Source organism: Pipistrellus kuhlii, unplaced genomic scaffold (genome assembly GCF_014108245.1).
Source record: "Pipistrellus kuhlii isolate mPipKuh1 unplaced genomic scaffold, mPipKuh1.p scaffold_m20_p_8, whole genome shotgun sequence".
In the NCBI taxonomy this organism is placed as follows: Eukaryota; Metazoa; Chordata; class Mammalia; order Chiroptera; family Vespertilionidae; genus Pipistrellus; species Pipistrellus kuhlii.
Window position 1 is genome coordinate 143,535 of NW_023425584.1, and position 21,856 is coordinate 165,390.

A 21,856-nucleotide genomic window follows, 5' to 3' on the forward strand; every position below is an offset into this window, starting at 1 on the left:
AGAGAATCATCGATCAGCTGCCCCCTGCACACCCCCTACTGGGGATGTGCCCGCAACCAAGGTACATGCCCTTGACCAGAATTGAACCTGGGACCTTTCAGTCCGCAGACCGACGCTCTATCCACTGAGCCAAACCGGTTTCGGCCATTTTTTTTTTTTTTTTTTTAAAGACGATTTTTTTCTCCCATCCAAGGCCTAACCAGGCCCGACCCTGCTTAGCTTCCGAGATCAGACGAGATCGGGCGCGTTCAGGGTGGTATGGCCGTAGAAGACGATTTTTTCCTGCTTTAAGCTTTCTGGGGACTAGAAAGGTTAGGGGTTTGTTTCCAAACTCAACTCTATTCCCCTGACGGATGTGTCCTTTATTTTTTTAAATATGTTTCTCTTTTTATCTTTAGAGAGAGAGGAAGGGAGAGGGGGAGCGAGAAACATCCCTGATGAGAGAGAACCATGGATCGGCTGCCTCCTGCAGCCCCACACTGGGGATGGAGCCTGCAGCCCTGGCCTGTGCCCTGACCGGGAGTCTAACTGACCTCCTGGTTCCTGGGTCGATTCTCCGCCCCCGAGCCCCGCCCGCCGGCTGAGTGATTTCCTCGAGCTGGACTTATTTTGTTCCGTGTTGTTTGGACGCCGTGGTGAGCGGTGTTATTTTCCTAATCCCGTTTCCAGATTGTCGCTGGGCCACCGGAATGAGAATGAGTTTGTGTCTCGGTCTTGTTTCCCGTGACCTTGGGCTTCATCGCCGTGCGTCCCCGGCGACGCTGCGGCCCGGAGGGCTCCCCGGGGCGATCACGTCCCTGGCGGGCGGGGACGGGGGCACCTCCCCCGGCACACGCACGGGGACAGTCTCCTGGCCTCACGCCGCCCGAGCGCAGAGGCGGCCGGCGCCCGGGCTTCCCGGGGATGCGTGCCGGGAGCTGCGGTTTCCACGGGAAAAACCACAGAATGGCCCTGGCTGGTGTGGCTCAGTGGATAGAGCAGGCCGGCAGACTGAAGGGTCCCAGGTTCAATTCCAGCCAAGGGGACATGTCTGGGTTGAGGACTTGACCCCCGTGCAGCCTATCAATGGTGGGTTGGATGATGGATGGACGGATGAGGCGGATGCAGCACAGCCGTGGGGAGCAGCAGTGCGGGATGGCGGGTGTTGGAAGGAATGAGTGAGGAAGCCCCAGCTCAGGAGACGGAGAGCTCAGACGGCAGAGGCTGCCCTGAGGCCCAGATGGGCCGCTTGCGAGGAGCCTGGGAGGAGCGGTGCTGGGCGGACCGTCTGTCTGAGTCCGGGTTCATGACCCCCCCACCCAGCGGCGGGGTCTCCCCCAGGGGCCAGCCGCCTCCCTGGGAAGCAGGCGGGAGGCCTGTGGGGCGGAGCCCGGAGCCCGGGGTCTCCCTCTGCGGCTCCACAAGCTGCCCGCAGCCTTACTGAGCACCTGCTGTGTGCCTGGAGCAGCACTTACTGAGCACCTGCTGTGTGCCTGGAGCAGCACTTACTGAGCACCTGCTGTGTGCCTGGAGCAGCACTTACTGAGCACCTGCTGTGTGCCTGGAGCAGCACTTACTGAGCACCTGCTGTGTGCCCCTCGCCGGGCAGTGCTGGGAGGGCTCCAGGCTGCGTCCGAGGCCGCTGGGAGCCTGGGAGACATTTAACTTTGACAAATGGACCTTCACGGCTCATTAGCCTCCGTGCGGCCGGCGTCTCAAACTGGAGAGCCCGGGTGCGGCAGCCGGAGTCCTGAAGGCGATTCTGCATTCGGACCCACGCCGGCGCCCGCCGAGCTGCAGTGCCACCGGCCGCAGGCAGGTGCCAGGCTCCGCCGCCCCCACTGCTCCCACCGCCGCCCGGTCACACCCTCCCGGCCGCCCTGACCCGGCCTCGGTTTCCCCGCACCTGTGGCTGTGCCCAGGGGCGAAGCCGGCTGTGAGGGGGGAGGGGCTGCTGGCACCTCTCCCAGCCCCCAGCGGCCACTGGGCCCCGGGCAGCAGGTGCGCCCTCCTGGCCGAGCCTGGGCTCTCAGAGCACGCCCCCCCCCGCTGTGCGGGGCTGCGGGCCCGGCCGGGCTGCCGGGTGACCCTGCCCAGCCCCAGCACCGGCCTCCTGGGGGCGCAGCGAGAGGAACAAGAGCCCCCGCAGAGCCCGGGGCTGTGGACGGGGAGCTCAGCACATCAGCTCCCGGTGTGTGCGTCAGACGCGGAGCCGTACACACGGAGGCTCACGAAGCCCCCCTGGCACCCCCTCACCCCCAGCTCTGGACCTTCCTGGGGCTCAGCGGCGGAATCTGCTTCTTCCCTTGGAGGTTGTGCAAAGGGTCCTGACTCCCTTCCTCGAGGCTGTGGGTTAAGTTGAGGGCGAGAAAGTGAAAGGTGGTGGTCAGGCCTGAGTGAGGCCTGGCTGGGCCACGTGCGCCCCTGACGGACGTGTGCTTGCACGCAGCCTGTGTGCACATGTGTGTAGGCCTGCAGCTGCACGCGCAAGTATGTGGGCCAGCAGCCGTGTGTGCAAGCATGCACACACGTGCATATAAACAACTGTGGGTGCAAGCGTGCACACATGTGTGGACTGACAGCTGCATGTGAAAATGTGCATGTGTGGACTGGCAGCTGCATGTGCATGTGTGTGGATCAGCACTTGGGTGTGTAAGCCTGCACATGTGTGCATATAAACAACTGTATGTACAAGTGTGCACACGGGTGTGGACTGGCAGCTGCATGTGCACGTGTGTCGATCGGCAGTTGCATGTGTAAGCGTGCACACATGGGCATGGGCGCTGGACGTGGGGACACCAGCAGACCCGAGTACACACCGTGTGTGCATACTTGGTGGTGCTGCAGCCTGAGTGAACACAGACAGGTGTGACCCACTCACCCCCCTCGTCCCCATGGCAACGCCAAGTGCAGAGCAGGTGTCTGGAGGACTGCACTGGTGCTGATGGGCGGGCCACGTTACGGGCTCCTGGCGTGGCCGGCCAGTGGAGGGTGTGCAGGTCCCCCCGCCCCCGTAAGCAGCAGGAGGGGAGGCATTGGGTGGGGTCAGCCCGGGGGCCCCGGGAGCCGGTGTGGGCCGGCCGCCCCCCGGTCTGTGCTCTCCACCCGCTTCCTCAGGAGGGAAACTGAGGCTCCGGCAGCCTTCGCCAGGGTTCCCCGCCAGCCCTGGGCAGACGCAGGCCCCGCCCCCTCCCCCCCCTCCCCGTGGAGGGCCGAGGGTGCCCTCGCCGTCACCCCCTCTGCTTCCTGCACGGCGGCTTCCCTGCCCCCTCTGCCCTCTGCCTGGTCCCGGAGACCTTTGCTGTGGGCCAGGCAGGCCCAGCAGCTTCTCCCTCTGCTGGCCGCAGCCCGCCCGCGAAGTCAGCGCTCAGCTGGCAGGGTTCCCATGGCAACCGGGTGCCCTCACCAAGGGCCGGCGAGGAGGAGCTGGTGGGCGTGGCCGGGAGGGGATTCCTGGCTCCTCCATGGCCCACAGGCGTGTGCTGGACCTGGAGCGCCCCCCCCCCCACTGCCCCGAGACGGAACCACCTCCACCGAGGAGCCCCAACACCCGACACGCACTGCCCAGGTGTGGGGACCCCGCGGGAGTGAAAGCACCACCTTTCTGCCAGGTGGAGGCGGGGCCCCTCGCCCGCCCGCTGGTCCCCTGGGTCCCCCAGGGCTGCCTGGCGGGAGCGTGGGGGCAGCGGATGGACCGGCCCTCACGGTCGCCTTGCGGCCCAGGCTGTCGGAGTCCGTGTGTCCGCCGGCTGCGTGGGGAGGGCTGGCCACACGGTCCACAGCGACCAGCCTCTGCCCGGTTTGCCCGTGACTGGGCGCTCAGGCCGTGGCTGCTCCCTCCGCTGCCCTCAGGGACGGGCTTGTCCAGGGAAGCCTCCGGGGCTGACGGCGGGTGGTGGGCTCAGATCGTGGCTTAGCTGGTGAGCCTGACGGGCGTCACTCTCGTCTCTGAAACGAGGCGACCATCCCCCGAGCATCGGCCCCCACCCGCTGCCCCTCTGCGGCGTCTGCACCCTCGGGTGGCCCTGCCCGTGGGGTTCCCTCGCCGCCCACGGGGTCCGCGCGGGGAGAGCAGTGTCACTGCTGTCACACTGGCCGCCACCCCCTGGTGTCGCCCACCTTTTCGTTTGTCACTGTTTGCGTTCCTTTCCCTCATTCCCACGGCGGCCCTGCCTCTCCTCCTCTCCCGATCTGCTCGCCGCCTCGGCCCCGGGAGCCGCCTCCTGAGGCCGATCGGAATTGGATTCTGTTTCCACGGCGTGTTTAGGGCTAATATTTCACCGGCAGCGGGAGCTCCGCCTGGACTTGGCTGCGGCGGGAAGGAGTTAATTGCTGCTCAGGTTTCCGGGGGAGGGACCGCCTGGGCTTCTGCCCCCAGCCCCAGCCCGACACCCGACCCTCCCACCCGTCCCTCCGGCTTTGGGGGAGTGGGGGGGGGGGCGTGTGCAGCCCGCGGGGATGGTGGGGCCTAATGAGCACCGGCTGCCCAGGCGGAGCCTCTGCCGACCTCACACCCAGAGCCCAGGGGCGGCAGCAGCACAGCCGGCCGGCCCGGCGTCGGCCGTGTCCTCTCCGTCCGAAGCGGGTGCTCGGGCTCCCGTCCTGAGTGCCCTCACCGGGAGGAGCCTGTGCTGTGGGCGTAGCCCGGCTGAGAGCCAGGTCAGGCCGACCGGACAGATCCCACCTGTGACCTTGGGGAAGGGCCGTCCCAGCTGGAGCCTTAGTTTCTCCATCTGGTGACGGTGCCGGGCCCCACCGGGCGGCTCCGGGGAACCACACGGTGTTGGAAAGGGGTGCGGCTGTCCATCCGTCTGTCCGTCTGTCTGAGGGCTTTTCCTGGGGGGCCCTGGGTGGGGAGGGGAGGGGAGGGAGGGAGGGAGGGAGAACAATGGGATGGTGAGAAGGGCCCCGTGTGCCAGGAGTGGTCTGGGCCAGCAGTGAGGCCTGCGAATGCTGAGGAGTGGGGGGGGGGGGGCTTTGGCTGGGGACCCTCAAGTGAGAGGTTCTGAGGGGCCACATGCCGGGGGAGGGGGAAGCAGGGCCGGGCCTGAGGGTGGCAGGTAATGCGGGGTGCACCTGCAGGGCCCCAGAGCGCCAGCAACACCACCCCCCCTCCGTTTCACAGACGGGGTTCCCGGTTCCGTCAGGCCTGCCTAGCTCGTGGCGGGGGAGGGCGCCCCTCTCCCTGCTCCGGGCCTCCTGGCTGGGGGGCTGGGAGGAGGCGGGATGGGGGGGCAGGTGCAGCTGTGGGGAGAGGCTGCTGGCGTCAGCAGGCGCCCCCTCCCTCGGGCTAAACAGCCATCACACAAAATATGCAAATGGCATAATTACTGTTATCTGTTGTGCTGATATGAGTGTTTGAAATGCAAATGTCAAGTTTGGGCCTCATTTTCCACCCTCTCACCAGGCTGTCTGGGGGGGGGGGGGAGGAGGGCTTGGGGCGCGTCTCCCCCAGCCTGTGCCTCCCGAGGCTGGGCTTTGCTCCCCTGGCTTCCTCGTTGCCTGAGGGGCACTGGAGGGCGGGGTGCAGGGCTCACCCAGCCGCCCACGGGGCCTGAGGGGGCCTCACCGTCTGCCCACTGCCTCTTGCAGCCTCAGTTTACCCATCTGCATCCCGGGAGCCACGCTCCTGGGCTGATTAGCGCCTCGACAATCCCATCGATGGGTTTGGGCTCAGTTCTCACCTGTGGAACCCCAGGCGTGTTCCCACCTGCAGGTGGAGATGTGGACCCCAGGAGGGTCTTTGGGGGCCCAGGTGGACCCCAAATATCACTGCATTGCACTGCCAGGGTGGGGTGTTGTGGCCACTCCTGCCCAGGGGGCCTCTGAGGATTTCAGGGCTCCCAGGCCTGTGGGTTCAGACAAGCCGGGCTGTGACCCCCGAGAGGCAGTCACTGTCACGGCATTTTGACGGGGTAAACTGAGGCACAGCATTCCAGGGCTTATCAAGGCCACCCCGGGGGCATCGGCGGGGCTCCTGGAGTTCCACCAGCTTCACCCCATTCCAGAGGCATCGCGTGCGCCCCACTCCCCCAGGAGCCCAGCGCCAGCCCCACCCTCTGTGCCCCCCGCCCCGGGCTGGTTGGGGACAGAGCAGGTGGGAGTGGGCGCAGGGCACACAGGCCTGGCAGGGCCCTTGGACTGGAGTCTGTGCATCTGCAGGTGACGCCGTTGGGGGTGAGTGGGGAGGTGCACAGTGTGGGGGGGAGGACGCAGAGCCCACTGGCCATCAGGGAGGGACCACGGTGCCCCCAAGGGCGGCCTGGCTTTTGATCCCATGGGGGCCCCCCCTCCTGCCTTTGCTAGGAGTCGGAGAGGAGCTGGGCTGTTGGGCACCAGGACCCAGGAGAGCAGAGCAGGTGGCGCTGGGGCAGGGCTGGGGGAGGGCATTGGGGGGTCCCCAGTGTGGGCAAAGGCCTGGGGTAGGGAGGGGTGCAGCACCCCCGGAGCTGGGTCCCAGCCTGGAAGTTCTGAGTCCCCACATCCTCTCAATTTTTATTCCAGTTACCTTTTCCGGGAGGGCTCAGCCTCATTTGCATATTCAAATACAGACCATTATTATTTCAATTAGCTGTTAAGTAATTAGCTGTAATTGATGAACATTCCCCCCACTTCCCCGTATTTTTTGGGTATTTACATCCGCTTCTAACCAACAATTTTAGGTAATTACATGCCACTCACTCATCTATTTGCGTGTGTGCCTTGCGTACACATACACACACTCTCACACACACACACACACACACACACACACTCACACACACACACACACTCATACACTCACACTCACACTCTTATACACACATTCACTTACACACACAACATACACACTCACACACACACTCTCACATACACTCACACTCACACACACACACACATTCACTTACACACACAACATACACACTCTCACACTCACACACACATTCACTCACACACACACACACTCACATATTCACACACATACTGTCACTCTCATACATATATACATACATTCACTTACGCTCTCATACACACATTCACACACTCACACACACACACACTCATACACACTCTCACACTCACACTCATACACACTCTCACACACACACACACACTCTCACACTCACACTCATACACACACTCACACACACTCACACACACACACACACACACTCACACTCACACACACTCACACACACACACACACTCACACACACACTCACACTCACACTCATACACACTCACACTCATACACACTCTCACACACTTCCTCACCAGGCAGGTTCCTCCTCCCTTTGGTGTCCCTCTCCCAGCCCAGGAGCCCAGGAGCCTGGGAGCAGGGTCTAGGGGGGCGCAGGCAGACCGAGCAGGGGACACAGGTCCTCCTGAGGGTCACCACTGACCTCCAGGGGCTCAAGGTGAACCGAGCGCCCCCCAAACCTCGTCCCAGATACACCCCTCCCTGCCTCTGGGCACCCCTCCCCGGCCGCAGTGGGTGGGTTCCGTGCCGCCGGTCACGCACAGACTGCGGCTCCGGCTCCGGCTCCCTCCGGCTCTGAGCCGGGAGGAGGGCTCCTCTCCGCGCCTCAGTTTCCCCGTGTGCCAGTGGGGGTGGGGCAGTGAGGAGGGAGGGTGAGGGAGGCGACAGACCGTCCTGGGCACAGACCGGTGCTCAGTGCTGGGGCTGGGCCGCGAGCGGCTGCGGAGCCAGGACTGGGAGCCTGGGCGAGGCCTGAGCCGAGCAGAGACGGGGGCGGCGGGAGGTGGAGAGAGCCCTCAGGGAGGGGTTCTGGCTGAGGGGTACGGGTGCCCGGTGCCGAGGCTGCAGGCCGCCCGCTCACTCCCCGTCCCTCTGCAGGACCGGCCACGGGACCTCCGGCCACTGCGCGGCCTCGGCTCATCCTCCTTCCTGTGCGGGAAGGAGAGCCACCCTGACCCGGGGGAGAGGAAGCCCCGCCTGCCCCTGAGGCCCGGCCCAGGTAAGCGTCCTGCTCAGCGGCTCCGCACAGGCCCGCCTGCCGGGTCCTGGGACAGGCCTGGGGCAGCTCCCGTCTGCGGAGCAGAGGCCCTCGGAGATGGGCTCCCGGTCAGAGGGGAGGACCCTGCCTTGGGGTGGCGGGGAGCTGGAGGGTCTGAGGAGGGGGCGGCCTGCTCCGCCTGTCCAGCGTCCTCCCAGGAGGTGCTGTTGGTGAGGGACAGGGTGTGGGGAGCCTGGGTTTGAGGCTGGGTTTTCGCAGTCGATGGCTCGCCCGCCGTCTCCGCCTGCGAAGGGTCCCGTGGCCTGGGTTCATGTACAGTGACCCCGCCTGGAGGTTGGAGGGGACACCCCCTCAGGACCCACCTTTCTCTGCTGGGTCGGCTGCTCCCCGAATGTCTCCGTGGCTGAGTGACACTCGGAGGTGGCTGGGGGGGGGCCTGAGCGGGAGGGAGGGTGCCGTGGGCAGAGGGCAGAGGGCAGAGGGCAGAGGGCAGAGGGCAGAGGGCAGAGGCAGCCAAGCCAAGGACCGGCTCGAGCTGGGCAGTGGGCACCAGCGGGCAGAGGTGGGCGGGCCGGGCGGCCAGGCCATGGTCACTCCTTCGCTGTTCCACCCAGCGCTGCGGGGGGGGGGCAGGCCCTGCTCGGCGATGCTGGAGACCCGTCTAGGGTGCTCCAGGTCTGGAGGGGGCGGGGAGTGAGGACCTCCCGCTGACATCCTCAGGAAGCGGGCTGGGTCCTGGCCCGTCACGGCCACCCTTCCCCTCCGGCCTCAGTGCCCTGTCTGAAGCCCGGGCGGGTCCCTGAGGCGGCCGGGGAGGGCCGTGTGGCGGGCGGGCATCGCTCTGGCCGCGCTCCGGCTCCCGGAGCCGCACGGGGCCGTGGCCGCAGGGGGACGGGCCAGGCCCGGGGCCGCGTGGAGACGGACAGGGCCGCCGGGGGGCTCGGGTGCTGACACAGGCCCTTGTCACTCCGGTGACGCCCGGTGCCCTCCCCCCGTGTGCCCGGGACCCCCTCTCCGCACCTGACCCCCAGCTCCCGGCTTTCACCTGTGAAGTGGGGGTGACTCGCCCCAGGCGGGCGCTCGGTGGGGTGGGGGTGGGGGTGGATTCCGGGCATACAGTAGGCGCTCAGCATACAGGGTGCCCCTCCTAAGCCTGACGCAGGCGCCCCGCAGACACCCCCTCAGCTTCCTCCCCTTCCCCTGAGGTCCCGCCTCCCCAGCCCAGGATCCTGCACCTGCAGGCCGCAGCCCTGAGCCCTGAAGCGCCCCCCCCCCCCGCCCGCCTCCCAGGAGCCGGCACCTCCCCTCCCTCCCCCAGGCCGCAGCCCTGAGCCCTGACGCGCCCCCCCCCCGCCCTCCTCCCAGGAGCCGGCACCTCCCCTCCCTCCCCCAGCCACACTGCCTGCTCCCTCCCCTCCTCGCCGGGCGGCAGACACGAGAGCCCGGGGACTGTGGGTGGTGCCTCCGCGCCCACCTGGGAGGGCAGGTGGCGGGGCAGATGGAGGCTCCCTGTCTCCTGTCTTCTCAGGAGCGAGGCTGGCGCTCCCTTCCGAGACCCGTTCAGCACCTTGAACTGTCTCCTTCCTTCCTGCCTCTCCCCTCCTCTCATTCTCTCACCCCCTTCTCCCCCCCCCCCCCCCCCCCCGCTCCTCCTCCCCCCGTTCCCGGTCCTGGGACCTTGTCCCGAGAACGTGCTCTTTAAAAAAATACACTTTTATTTTATTTTATTTTTTTACGATTTCAGAGAAGAAGAGAGAGGGGAAGAGAGAAACATCGATGCTGAGAGAATCACGGGCCGGCTGCCTCCTGCACGCCCCCCACGGGGGAGGAGCGTGCAATCCGGGCCTGTGCCCCGACCGGGAATCGAACCCTGACCTCCCGGTGCAGAGGTCGAGGCTGGGCCCTGGACGCTGCCTCACTGAGTGTGACCGGGTCCGAGGAGCCTGCCCGCGGTCTGTGACCCCGGGTGACCTGAGGCAGGCTCGGGCCTGGCCGGCGCTGCCTTCAGCACCAGGGACCGAGCCGCCGGGCCCGCCGCGGGCACCCCCACGTGGGCACCCCCACGTGGGCACCCCCACCGCGGGCACCCCCACCGCGGGCACCCCCACCGCGGGCACCCCCACGTGGGCACCCCCACCGCGGGCACCCCCACGTGGGCACCCCCACCGCGGGCACCCCCACGCGGGCACCCCCACGCGGGCACCCCACGCGGGCACCCCCACCGCGGGCACCCCCACGCGGGCACCCACCGCGGGCACCCCCACGTGGGCACCCCCACCGCGGGCACCCCCACGTGGGCACCCCCACCGCGGGCACCCCCATGTGGGCACCCCCCGCGGGCACCCCCACCGCGGGCACCCCCACGTGGGCACCCCCACCGCGGGTACCCCACCACGGCACCGAGGCTGGAGCTGTGGAGCTGAGCCCGGCCCCTCCTCCTGCCTCGGTTCCTTCTCTGGTCTGGGGGACGCTTCCCCGCGGAGCCGCGTGAGGGGCCGGGGACCTGCCCACGCTGGGGCAGCCGTCGCCCGGTCCCGACCCCCGCAGGCGCCCGGCTCGGAGCAGAGGTCTGCCCCCCTGGGGACAGCGGTGGCTGGAGCGGGAGCCCTGTCCGCAGAGCCGCTGGCGGCTGCCAAGCCAACAGCTGAGCTAATTAGGAAAAGGTCACGCCGCGCCCCGAGGCCGGCTTTTGAAGTCGGGCCTCTCCGGGCGGACTGGCAGGAGCCGGCCTTTGAGTTAGCGGCTGGGTTACCAGGCGAGCTCCCGGCTCTGCCGCAGCGCCCGCCTCCCGCCGCCTGGCCCATGGAGGACGCCCACTCCCGGCCCCGTGCCCGGCCGGCCGCCCCCCCCCGCCCCCCGGGCTGACGGACAGCCCCCAGCAGGCGTGGGTGCGGGCAGCCCTCCCTGACCTGCCGGTCGCTCCCCTCGCCCAGGGCGCAGGCAGCTGACGTGGGGCTGGGCCCCCCTTCCCTCTGCGCTCTTTCCACTTTCCTCTAAATTCACTTTTAAAAAACCTAAACGTATTTATTTAAGAGGGAAGTTTTATGGCACGCTACAAATGGAAAACCAGCCTCCCTCGCCATAAATAGAACTCATAATCATAAAAATAACCTCGCTGGAAAGAAAACAATGTTATTAAACTCCGGTTGGCGGCGGGGCCCTGGGAGGGCGGGCCGGGGCCTGCTCCGGCTTTATTAAAAACGGGGGCGGCGCGGGGACGGGGCGCGGGCAGGCCGGCCAGCGGGCGGACTTCCTCCCCGGTGGACCGGCAGCTCGGAAAGCAATTATGCGGAGAGCACTTTCTAACAAAATTACTCAGCGTTTATTGTGCTGTGTCAGCCAGGGACCCATTTGGCCACACGCGGCAGAGACCTGTCCACCGGGCGCGGAACCCCACGGGGACTCGCTCTTCTCGGCAGAGAGGGCGCGGGGGCGGGGAGGGCGGCGAGGCCACGCCTGCCCGCTGTCAGGGGGGGACGTGGCCCCGAGCCCGGCCCGTGCCCGCTGTGCCCACGACGGCCCCGTGGCCGGTTGCCCCGGCACCGACTGCCATCCGGACCCTGCTCCTGCGCTGTCCGAGGCCACGTGCCGGGTTTGGGAGCCGGGTCTGGGCCTGGCTAGGCCGGCTCCGGCTGCCACAGAGGGCCCAGCTCCCGGGCGGCCCCTCCTCCGAGCCACGTCCCGACCTCTGACCCAGGCGCCCCCACCGGCTGGCGTCCAGGTTCACGTGCCAGGTGCGTCCTGGGAGCTGCCCTGGTGGGGAGCACCTCTCCCTCCCCACCGCCCCTGGGGCCCGGGCCTGAGCCTCCGGAGGGAGCCCTTTCCTGAGCGAGGACTTCGCTGCAGCACGGACACGGCGTCCGGCGGCCAGAGCCGCAGCTCTCAGGCGCTCAGCCCGGGGCGGCCGCGGGTTCCCAGGAGGAGCAGGGCGGGCGCTCGGTGCAGCCGGGCCGCTGTTAGCAGGTGGCAGCTCCGTCTGCAGGCGAAACGCGCTCACCTGCTCCCGGTGGCGGTGGTGGTGGGGGCGGGGACCGGCGGCGGCAGAGGCTGAGGTCCCGGGTGTGTGTGTGTGTGTGTGTGTGTGGAGGCCCTTCTCTGGTTCTGCTGTGACTCAGGGACAACACCCTCGCTCGCTGGGCCCAGGGGGCAGCGGCGGAGTCGGGAGGCTCTCCTAGGCCTCAGGCACCTCGGCGAGTGCTGCCCTGTCCACCACGGTGCCTGGCGCCCGCTGGGTGCCTTACCGCCTGTGGACGGGATGCGAGGGCTGAGGAGCCAGAGCCGGCGCCACGGAGGCGGGTCCAGCCTCTGCCCAAGCCTCTGGCAGGCCCCAGGCTACGTGCACCGGCCCGAGCCCCTCTGCCAGCCCCTCCTCAGTGTGAGGTCGGGAGGCTCCGGTGGGAGGGGCCCTCGGAGGGCAGGACGCCCGTGGTGGCTCCGTCTGCTGGACTGTGCTGCCGGGAGAGGACACCCCCCTCCTGGCCCCCGAGATCCGAGGCCTCCGTTTGCGCCGGGGCCTGTGCTCAGGGGCCGTGGCGGCACCCAGGGGCAGCCCTGCTGCTTCCCAGCCTCTGCCCCCCACCCCCCGGGGCTCCGCTGCCCGGTCCTCTGGCAGAGGTCACAGCGGGATTGGAGGACACGCCCTCCAAACAGACCCGGACGCGGTCCAGCCTGACGGGCCCAGAGCGGCGTTTACACGCTGGAGGGCGGTTCTGCCCAGCCCCTCCCGCACGCCCTGGGCCTCCGGCACACGGCCGACCCTTTTCAAAACATTTAAAAATTTACTATAAAATATCCAGGGAGTCTCAATACTTAAGGAATCTCTGATAAATATTTCACCGATTGTAAAATATTAACCCCAGCCGAGGTGTGCGGAGAATCCCACAAATACCTGAGAGCTGCCCCTTCACCAGAACCTGAGCCCCCAGCCCCGCCTCCCCGGGCCTGTCCTCCACAGGGTCTCCGAGCCCCGGCCACAGGGCTCCCCCTCGGCTCACCCCACGGCGCAGCCCGCCTGCCTCCTGCCCCACAGGGCACCCTGCGGCGTGGTCTCTCCCTCTAGCCTCGTCTCTGCGGCCAATCACGCGCTCACGGCGTCCGCCCAAAGCCTGGCCAACTCTTCAACCGGCGACAGCTGCAGGAGGGGGCCTGACCCCGTCACCGCGGCTGGGAGGGTGGGACGCAGGGAGAGCCGTGTCTGCGTGTCCCAGGAGATCCCCGTGTCAGCCCCCCTCCCTCCAGGCCAGGCTGGCAGGGCCCCTGTGGGGCCTCCGGGGTCCGGGTGCAGAAGGACTTCTCTGCCTCGTGTCCAGGCGCCCTCCCTCCACAGCTGGGAGACCCAGGCCAGACCGCAGACAGGACTGCCTGCTGCCAGGGTGGGGGCGGCCCCGCGGGCGGGTGACGTGTTCCTGGAGAGGGTGGCTCGTGGTCCCCGCCCGCCGCCCGCCGCCCGCCCCACATCCCGCGTCCGGCCAGCGCCGCCACCGCCGTGCGATGTCTCCTCCAGCGACGGGCGCTTCGGTTTTTAATTTAAGAAGCCGCCCAGCGGAAGCATAACCGACATCAGCCTCGTCCTAATTAACTCCTCGGCCGGAGCTGCCGGGAGGAGGGGGGAGGCCGGCAGCACCCGGGAGCCTCCCCCTGTCCCCCCGGACACACGGCTCGGGCCCCGGCCCTGGGCCCCGGAGGTCCAGGGCCGCGGCTGACCGGGTGGGGGTGGACGGAGACGCCGAGGCCCTTGGGTTCGGAACATCCTGGCTTTCTCCTGTGCTGGCCCCGCCCCCTCTCCTGCCTCCGTGTCCATCTGAGGGTCACAGGTCACCCTGTGCGGCCACGTCGGCTGCCCACGCGCTGCTCCTCCGGCCTGGAGGCAGGGAGGCCCAGCCGCCCCTCAGCGACCCCCCGCGCCTGGGGCGAGGGCCATGGTGCAGGCGCCGGGCCCGCCCGGCCGGACCCCGGACCCTGGGCCCCGTGCCCGTGCCCCGTGCGAGGACCCTGCTGAGCCAGCGGGCGGACGGCCGCCTGGGACCCGGGCCAGCCTCCCTGGATGGATGGGCGGCCGGGAGGAGCTGGGAGGCCTGGTGGGTGAGGAGCTGGGAGGCCCGGGACGTCCAGACAGCTCGCCCATCCACAGCGTCGGCCCCGGGCGGCGCCCCCTCCCGCCCATGAGGACCAGCGACAGGAAGTGAGTGTGCGGGCGAGGCAGCCGGGGACCCGCCGGGAGCCGGGGCCTCCAGCACTGGGCGTGCTGTCTTCGAGTCCCGGGGGCTCCCGTGGTGGAGCGATGACACACGTGTGCAGTGTGGGAGCAGGAGAGCGCTCAGCTGCCCTGGGAGTGGGGGCGGGAGGCCCCTTCGCCGCCTCCTGATAAGGGCTCTTTAGGCTGTAATCCTCCTCAGGTTGACTTTGGGTTATTTTGAGCAAGAGATTAGAGGTGATTAGGATCCGCGTGCTGAGGCCACACTTCCAGGCCTGCGTCTCCCCCACACACACCGCCTCCCGGAGGCTGGAGCAGGAGCAGGAGCCAGCCTCTCATCAGCCTGGCCAGCCCCCTCCACACCAGCCCCCCCCAGCCCCTCACAAACCAGCCCCCCACCAGCCCCCCCCAGCCCCTCACAAACCAGCCCCCCCCAGCCCCCCCCAGCCCCTCACATCAGCCCCCCCCGCCCTCCCCCAGCCCCCCAGCTGAGGCCTCAGGAGCCCGGGGGGCATACAGCCCAGTATCGCCAGGCTGTCCGCTCGGGGTGGCACGTGCTGGGGGTGACTGCATTGTGGGATGAGGCCTGAGCCCCCCAGAGGACGTAGCCAGGCCATGGGGGACCTGGCTGCCCGGAGGGGCCGTCCTGGTGAGGGTCACACGGCCACGGGGGCTCCCAGGGGGCTCCCCAGCCCCCCTTCTCTTTACGTCTGATCCTTCTTCACGTTTCCCCTCCCACGTTCCTCGGGTCACCCGTGCGGCCACCGCAGACTCGCCATCAGGGACGCGCTCAGCTGGCCGCCACCTGGCCCAGGCCCGAGGCTGGCAACCACCCACGTTAACAAGACTACCGACTCCTCTGTCCGGAGGCAGCGCGGGCGGCCCCACAGCGGTCCCCGGGCCACGTCCCCACATCCCCCCCGCTGCCTGCAGCCCCGCCCTGTCCACAGTCCTGTCCCTGCACACGGCTGGGGAGGGGAGGGCAGAGGTGAGGCCCGGGCTCAGAGGGGAGGGCGGGGGCGGGGACCAGAGTCCGGCTGTCCCTGCGCCGTCCTGGGTGGCTGTCCGGCGGCCGCAGTGCCCTGGCCAGGCCTCAGGGGCAGGAGCCCAGCCTGGGCGGGTGGAATGGAGCAGCCTGTTCTCAGCCAGCATCAGACTGGGCGGCTCAGCCGGCTGGACACTGGGCCCCTGGGCGAGGGCTGCTGGCGGCTCCTGACCTCTCTCCTCATCCCGTTCTCACTGCAGGGCCCGCTGGACGCCCAGGCCAATGGGGATGGAGGCCACGGTGGCCACGGGACACGGCCGGCGGACGACGCGAGGTGCCCGGCCGTGAGGGGCGCGTGACCATGTGGCCCAGGGCAGGACGCGCCTGAGTGCGGGCCCTCTCCTCCCCGCCCTCCTCCCAGGCAGCTTCCCGGCCCCACCCCGTCCCCCTGGGCAGGCGGGGCGGCCCCCCCAGCCATCCCCATGGCCCGGTGCCCGGGGGCTGCGCTGTGGGCGTGGGCGTGCCTGGCGGCCGCCACCCTGCTGCACGCGGGCGGCCTGGCGCACGCCGACTGCTGGCTGATCGAGGGCGACAAGGGCTTCGTGTGGCTGGCCATCTGCAGCCAGAACCAGCCGCCCTACGAGGCCATCCCGCAGCACATCAACAGCACTGTGGTGGACCTGCGGCTGAACGAGAACCGCATCCACGGCCTGCCGCAGGCCGCGCTCAGCCGCTTCGGCAACCTCACGTACCTCAACCTCACCAAGAACGAGATCGCCTACATCGAGGACGGCGCCTTCTCCGGGCAGCTCAACCTGCAGGTGCTGCAGCTCGGCTACAACCGGCTGCGCAACCTCACGGAGGGGGCGCTGCGCGGGCTGGGCCGGCTCGAGTACCTGTACCTGCAGGCCAACCGCATCGAGGTGGTCACGCCCGGCGCCTTCGGCGGCTGCCCCAACGTGCTCAACATCGACCTGTCCATGAACCGCATCCAGCGGCTGCACGGCGCCACCTTCGCCGGCCTGGCCCGCCTCTCCGCCTGCGAGCTCTACAGCAACCCCTTCTTCTGCTCCTGCGAGCTGCTGGGCTTCCTGCGCTGGCTGGCCGCCTTCGCCAACGCCACGCAGACCCACGACCGCGTGCAGTGCGAGGCCCCGCCCCCCTACGCCGGCTACTTCCTGCTGGGCCGCGGCCACGGCCAGCGCGGCATCCTCGGCACGCTGCAGGCCGTGTGCACGGACGGTGCCTACGGGGCCGAGGACCCCCCGGCGCCCGAGCCCCGCCCGGCGCCCGGCCTCGGCCCGCCCCCGCCCCCGCCCCCGCCGCCGGAGCCCAGCGAGGCGCCCTGCGCTGCCGAGGACTGCTTCTCGGGCGACGGCACCACGCCGCTGGCCGCCCTGCCCACGCTGCCCCCCCGGGCCGAGGCGCGGCCGCTCCTCCGCGTCAAGCAGCTGACCGGGGACTCGGCCACGCTCATGGTGCAGCTGCCCAGCCCCTTCACGCGCGTGTACACGCTGGAGCACTTCCACCTCGGCCGGCCGTCCACCGTGTACCGGCTGACCCGGCCGCTGCAGGAGGTGCGGCTGCCCGGCCTGGCCGTGCTCACCAACTACACCTACTGCGTGGTGTCCGCCAGCTCGGGGCAGCTGCACAACCACACCTGCCTCACGCTCTGCCTGCCGCCGCCGCCCAGCCCGCCCAGCCCCGGGCCCCGCCCCGCCACGGCCACGCACTACATCATGACGGTGCTGGGCTGCCTGTTCGGCATGGTGCTGGTGCTGGGCGCCGTCTACTACGGCCTGCGCCGGCGCCGCCGCGGGGAGAAGCACCGGGCGGCGGCCGCGGCCGGCGGCCTCACGAAGACCATCCTGGAGCTCCGGTACGGGCCGGAGGCGGAGGTGCCCGGCCTGGCCCCGCTGTCCCAGGGCCCGCTGCTGGGCCCCGAGCCCCCGGCCCGCCTCCCGTTCGTGCCCGCGGCCGCCGGCGAGGCGGAGCCGTACAAGCCGGCGGAGAGCGAGACGCCCAAGGCCAGCAAGGGCAGCTACCTGGAGGTGCGCACCGGGGAGCCACCGCGGCAGGGCTCGGCCACCGAGATCTCCACCATCACCAAGGAGGTGGACAAGGTCAACCAGATCATCAACAACTGCATCGACGCCCTCAAGGCCGAGGCCGCGGCCGAGCCCCAGCTGGTGCTGCTGGCCGAGCCGCTGGCCGGCAAGCACGGCTTCCTGTCGCCCGCGTACCAGGACCCCTTCGGCCACGGCCCGCAGCGCCACCACGGCGCCGAGGGCGCCCCCCGCACCAGCACCTCCTCCAGCAGCTCCTCCCGCAGCCCCAGGGCCTTCGGCGCGGAGGCGGCCGGCGCGCACAAGGCCGCGGCCTCCGAGGCCAAGTACATCGAGAAAAGCTCGCCGGCCGCCGACGCCATCCTCACCGTGACGCCCGAGGCCGCCGTGCTGCGGGCTGAGGCCGAGAAGGGCCGCCCGTACAGCGAGCACCGGCACTCCTACCCCGGCCCCCGCCCCGCGGAGCCGCCCTCGCCGCCGGCCCCCCTGCCCCCCGAGGGCCCGAGCGGCCGCAAGGCGTCCATCCTGGAGCCGCTGACCCGGGCGCGGCCCCGCGACCCCGCCTACTCGCAGCTGTCGCCGCGGCAGTGCCGCCCCCTGCGCCCCGCCAGCCCCCGGCCCGCGGCCGCCTGCCGCGCCGCCCACAGCGTCTGGGAGCGCCTCCGCCTGAGCCGCCGGCCGCGCAGGGACCGCGAGGAGTGCGTGGCGGCCGGGCACGCGCTGCGCAGGAAGGTGCAGTTCGCCCAGGACGAGGACCTGCACGACATCCTGGACTACTGGAAGGGCGTGTCCGCCCAGCACAAGTCCTGAGCGGGCCGAGGGCGGGCCCAGCCGCTCCACCCGGACTCTCGCGTGCCGCGCACACGCACACTCGAGCATACAACCATACATGTGAGCACACGCGCACACACTCATACACACCCACAGTCACACACACATTCACACACAGGCACAATCGTTCACATACACAATCACGCACACACACACATGCACAATCAGACACACATTCACACATGCATAACTACACACAGGCACAATCATACACATACACAATCACACACTCACAGGATAGCAGGTAAAGCTGGGGCCCTACAGAGAAAGCAGGGAGGGGTGGACTTGCCCTGGACACTCACGGGGGGAGGGTCTGTCCACACACATGCACATGTGTGCACACACTGGCAACATGCACACTCACTGCAGTTCACACACTTAACATACATGTACTTGCACACGTGTACACACAGAACACACACACACAAGGGACTTCGGAAAACTGTGTCTTAGGGATGGGGGGTGGGGTGGGGCCTTCTTTTTCAGTATATTTCCTCTTTTGATTCTTTCCTGACTTCTCTCTCTCTCTTTCCTGATTTCTTTTTAAATAATAAAAGTAAAGTCCTCTTAAAGTCAGAACAGACGTGGGAGCCTGGCCCGGCCCGCGCATGCTCTGTCCGTGGTCGGGCTCTGTCCGCTCGTCTGGTGCCACCCGTGGACGCCAAGGCGGAGGGAAGTGCTGCGGCCGAGTGCCCTGGAGCTGGACCCGGGCCGGGAAGGGGCGCCTGTGGACATGGGGGAGGGCAGGCAGGCAGGGTCCCAGCATCCCTCTGGCTGTCCGATGTACAGTGAAATACTTCTATATTTGCAATGTTGCTGTAAATGGAGAAAAGAAAGGCTATGTCTACTAAAAAATCCTGCAAAGAAAGACTGAACGCTGTTTGTGTGGGTTTTATTGTGAGTTCTTCTGTGTCTGGTTGACGGTGGTTTTACTGGTGTGACCCCTGGGTGCATGGGAGCCTGTGGGACAGGTGGGCAGGAGGGGGCAGGTGGGCAGGAGGACTGCGGGGGGGGGGGCGGTGAGCAGGGGGAGTGAGGGGACACCGGTGAGTGGGGAGACCGGTGGGCAGGGGGGACAGGTGGGCGGGGAGACCGGTGGGCGGGGGGAGGGGGTCCGGTGGGGCAGGAGGGGGCAGGTGGGTGTGGGGACTGGTGAGCAGAGGATGTGGGGGAGACACCGGTGGGTGGGGAGACTGGTGGGCAGGGGGGACAGGTGGGCAGGGGGGGACAGGTGGGCGGGGAGACTGGTGGACAGGGAGAGGTCAATGGGGGGAAAAGGAGACGTATGAAATACTTTAAACAATAAAGAATTTAAAAAAATAAAAAGAACCAAGAAAAATCTCAAAAAGATCCCCCAATTTTATACCCAGAGGAACTAAGAAAAAGGAGCGAATGAGACCCACGTTAATGGAAGGAAAGGGCACATGTCAGAGTAGAAATAATGAAATAGAGACTCAAAGACTAAAGACCAATGAGACTAAAGCCTGGTTTTTAAAAAATACACGTTTTTAAATTGATTTCAGAGAGGAGGGGAGAGGGATAGAACCATCAGTGAAGAGAGAGAGTCACTGATTGGCTGCCTCTTGCACGCCCCACACTGGGGATCGAACTGGAAACCCAGGCCTGTGCCCGGGATTGAACCCTGACCTCCTGGTTCATAGGTTGACACTAAGCCATGGAGCCACACTGACCAGGCAGGAGCAGCTTTTAAGAAAAGGTACAATTAGTAACATGTTAGCTAGACTCTCCTAGGAAAAAAGAGGATGCAAATAAAAGATCAGGACTGAAAGCCATGTTGCAGCTGACACCACAGAAACACGAGGGTTAAGAGTTGGCTCTGAACATTTCCTATCGACAAACTGAGCCCCAACCACCCGGGGCACCCCTCCCCGCCCACAAGCTCCCACTGAGGGGACCCCCCCCACAGACACCCCTCCCTGCCCTGCCCACATCCCTGAGAGGAAACATGGTGCTGTCTTTAGTGTCATTTTTGTCTTAAACATTGTGAACTCTGGGTCTGCCTGGGTCTCCTGTGGGTAGGACTGAGTGGACACTCAGCACACGACCGAGCAGCCCACCTGTCCACGGAGTCTACACCCCACCCCCCTCCCTGACATCCACCACCAACCGTCCCCCCAAACCCGCCGTCTCCCTAAACCCGCCATAACCCCGCGATCCCCACTTCCCCGGCATATACCCTGCTCTGGAGCCAAACGCCCCCCCCTCACAGACACCCTCCTCCTCACGGACACCCTCCCCCTCACGGACACCCTCCCCCTCACGGACAGGCTCCCCCTCACGGAGCGCTCCCCCTCACGGACGCCCTCCCCCTCACGGACACGCTCCCCCTCACGGACACGCTCCCCCTCACGGACACGCTCCCCCTCACGGACAGGCTCCCCCTCACGGAGCGCTCCCCCTCACGGACGCCCTCCCCCTCACGGACGCCCTCCCCCTCACAGACACCCTCCCCCTCACGGACAGGCTCCCCCTCACAGACACCCTCCCCCTCACGGACAGGCTCCCCCTCACAGACACCCTCCCCCTCACGGACAGGCTCCCCCTCACGGACACCCTCCCCCTCACGGACACCCTCCCCCTCACGGACACCCTCCCCCTCACAGACACCCTCCTCCTCACGGACACGCTCCCCCTCACGGACACCCTCCCCCTCACGGACGCCCTCCCCCTCACGGACGCCCTCCCCCTCACGGGACACCCTCCCCCTCACAGACACCCCTCTCCCCTCACGAACACCCTCCCCCTCACGGACGCCCTCCCCCTCACGGACGCCCTCCCCCTCACGGACACCCTCCCCCTCACGAACAGGCTCCCCCTCACGGACGCCCTCCTCCTCACGGACACGCTCCCCCTCACGGACACCCTCCTCCTCACAGACACCCTCCCCCTCACGGACGCCCTCCCCCTCACGGATGCCCTCCCCCTCACGGATGCCCTCCCCCTCACGGACGCCCTCCCCTCACCCTCACGGCCTCACGCGCCTCCCCCTCACGCGCACGGACGCCCTCCCCTCCCCCTCACGGACGCCCTCCCCTCACGGACACGCTCCCCCTCATGGACGCCCTCCCCTCACCCTCACGGACGTGCTCCCCCTCACGGACACCCTCCCCCTCACGGACGCCCTCCCCCTCACGGACAGGCTCCCCCTCACGGACACGCCCTCCCCCTCACGGACGCGCCCTCCCCCTCACGGACGCCCTCCCCCTCACGGACGCGCCCTCCCCCTCACGGACACCCTCCCCCTCACGGACACGCCCTCCCCCTCACGGACGCCCTCCCCTCACGGACGCCCTCCCCTCACGGACGCGCTCCCCCTCACGGACGCGCCCTCCCCTCACGGACGCCCTCCCCCTCACGGACGCCCTCCCCCTCACGGACGCCCTCCCCCTCACGGACACCCTCCCCCTCACGGACGCGCTCCCCCTCACGGACGCCCTCCCCCTCACGGACGCCCTCCCCTCACGGACACGCTCCCCCTCACGAACACCCTCCCCCTCACGGACACCCTCCCCCTCACGGACACCCTCCCCCTCACGGACGCCCTCCCCTCACCCTCACGGACGCGCTCCCCGTCACGGACGCCCTCCCCTCACCCTCACGGACGCCCTCCCCTCACGGACAGGCTCCCCCTCACGGACACCCTCCCCCTCACGGACGCCCTCCCCCTCACGGACGCGCTCCCCCTCACGGACGCCCTCCCCCTCACGGACACGCTCCCCCTCACGAACACCCTCCCCCTCACGGACACCCTCCCCCTCACGGACGCCCTCCCCCTCACGGACACCCTCCCCCTCACGGACGCCCTTCCCCTCACGGACGCGCT

At 68.0% G+C, this 21,856-nt stretch overlaps 1 protein-coding gene across 1 annotated transcript; it reads left to right on the top strand.

Moving 5' to 3' along the window:
• The first annotated feature begins 7,829 nt into the window (after positions 1–7,829).
• ELFN1 (extracellular leucine rich repeat and fibronectin type III domain containing 1) lies at positions 7,830–18,887 on the top strand. Its single transcript, XM_036423849.2, has 2 exons — positions 7,830–7,937; positions 15,376–18,887. Exon 2 carries the CDS (start codon positions 15,598–15,600, stop codon positions 17,989–17,991), a length of 2,394 nt encoding a protein of 797 aa, XP_036279742.1. The 5' UTR covers positions 7,830–7,937; positions 15,376–15,597; the 3' UTR covers positions 17,992–18,887.
• The last annotated feature ends 2,969 nt before the right edge of the window (positions 18,888–21,856 follow it).

What these genes read in the sequence shown, in the direction of transcription:
- ELFN1 (XM_036423849.2), top strand. Translation starts at nt 15,598, where the DNA reads ATGGCCCGGTGCCCGGGGGCTGCGCTGTGGGCGTGGGCGTGCCTGGCG.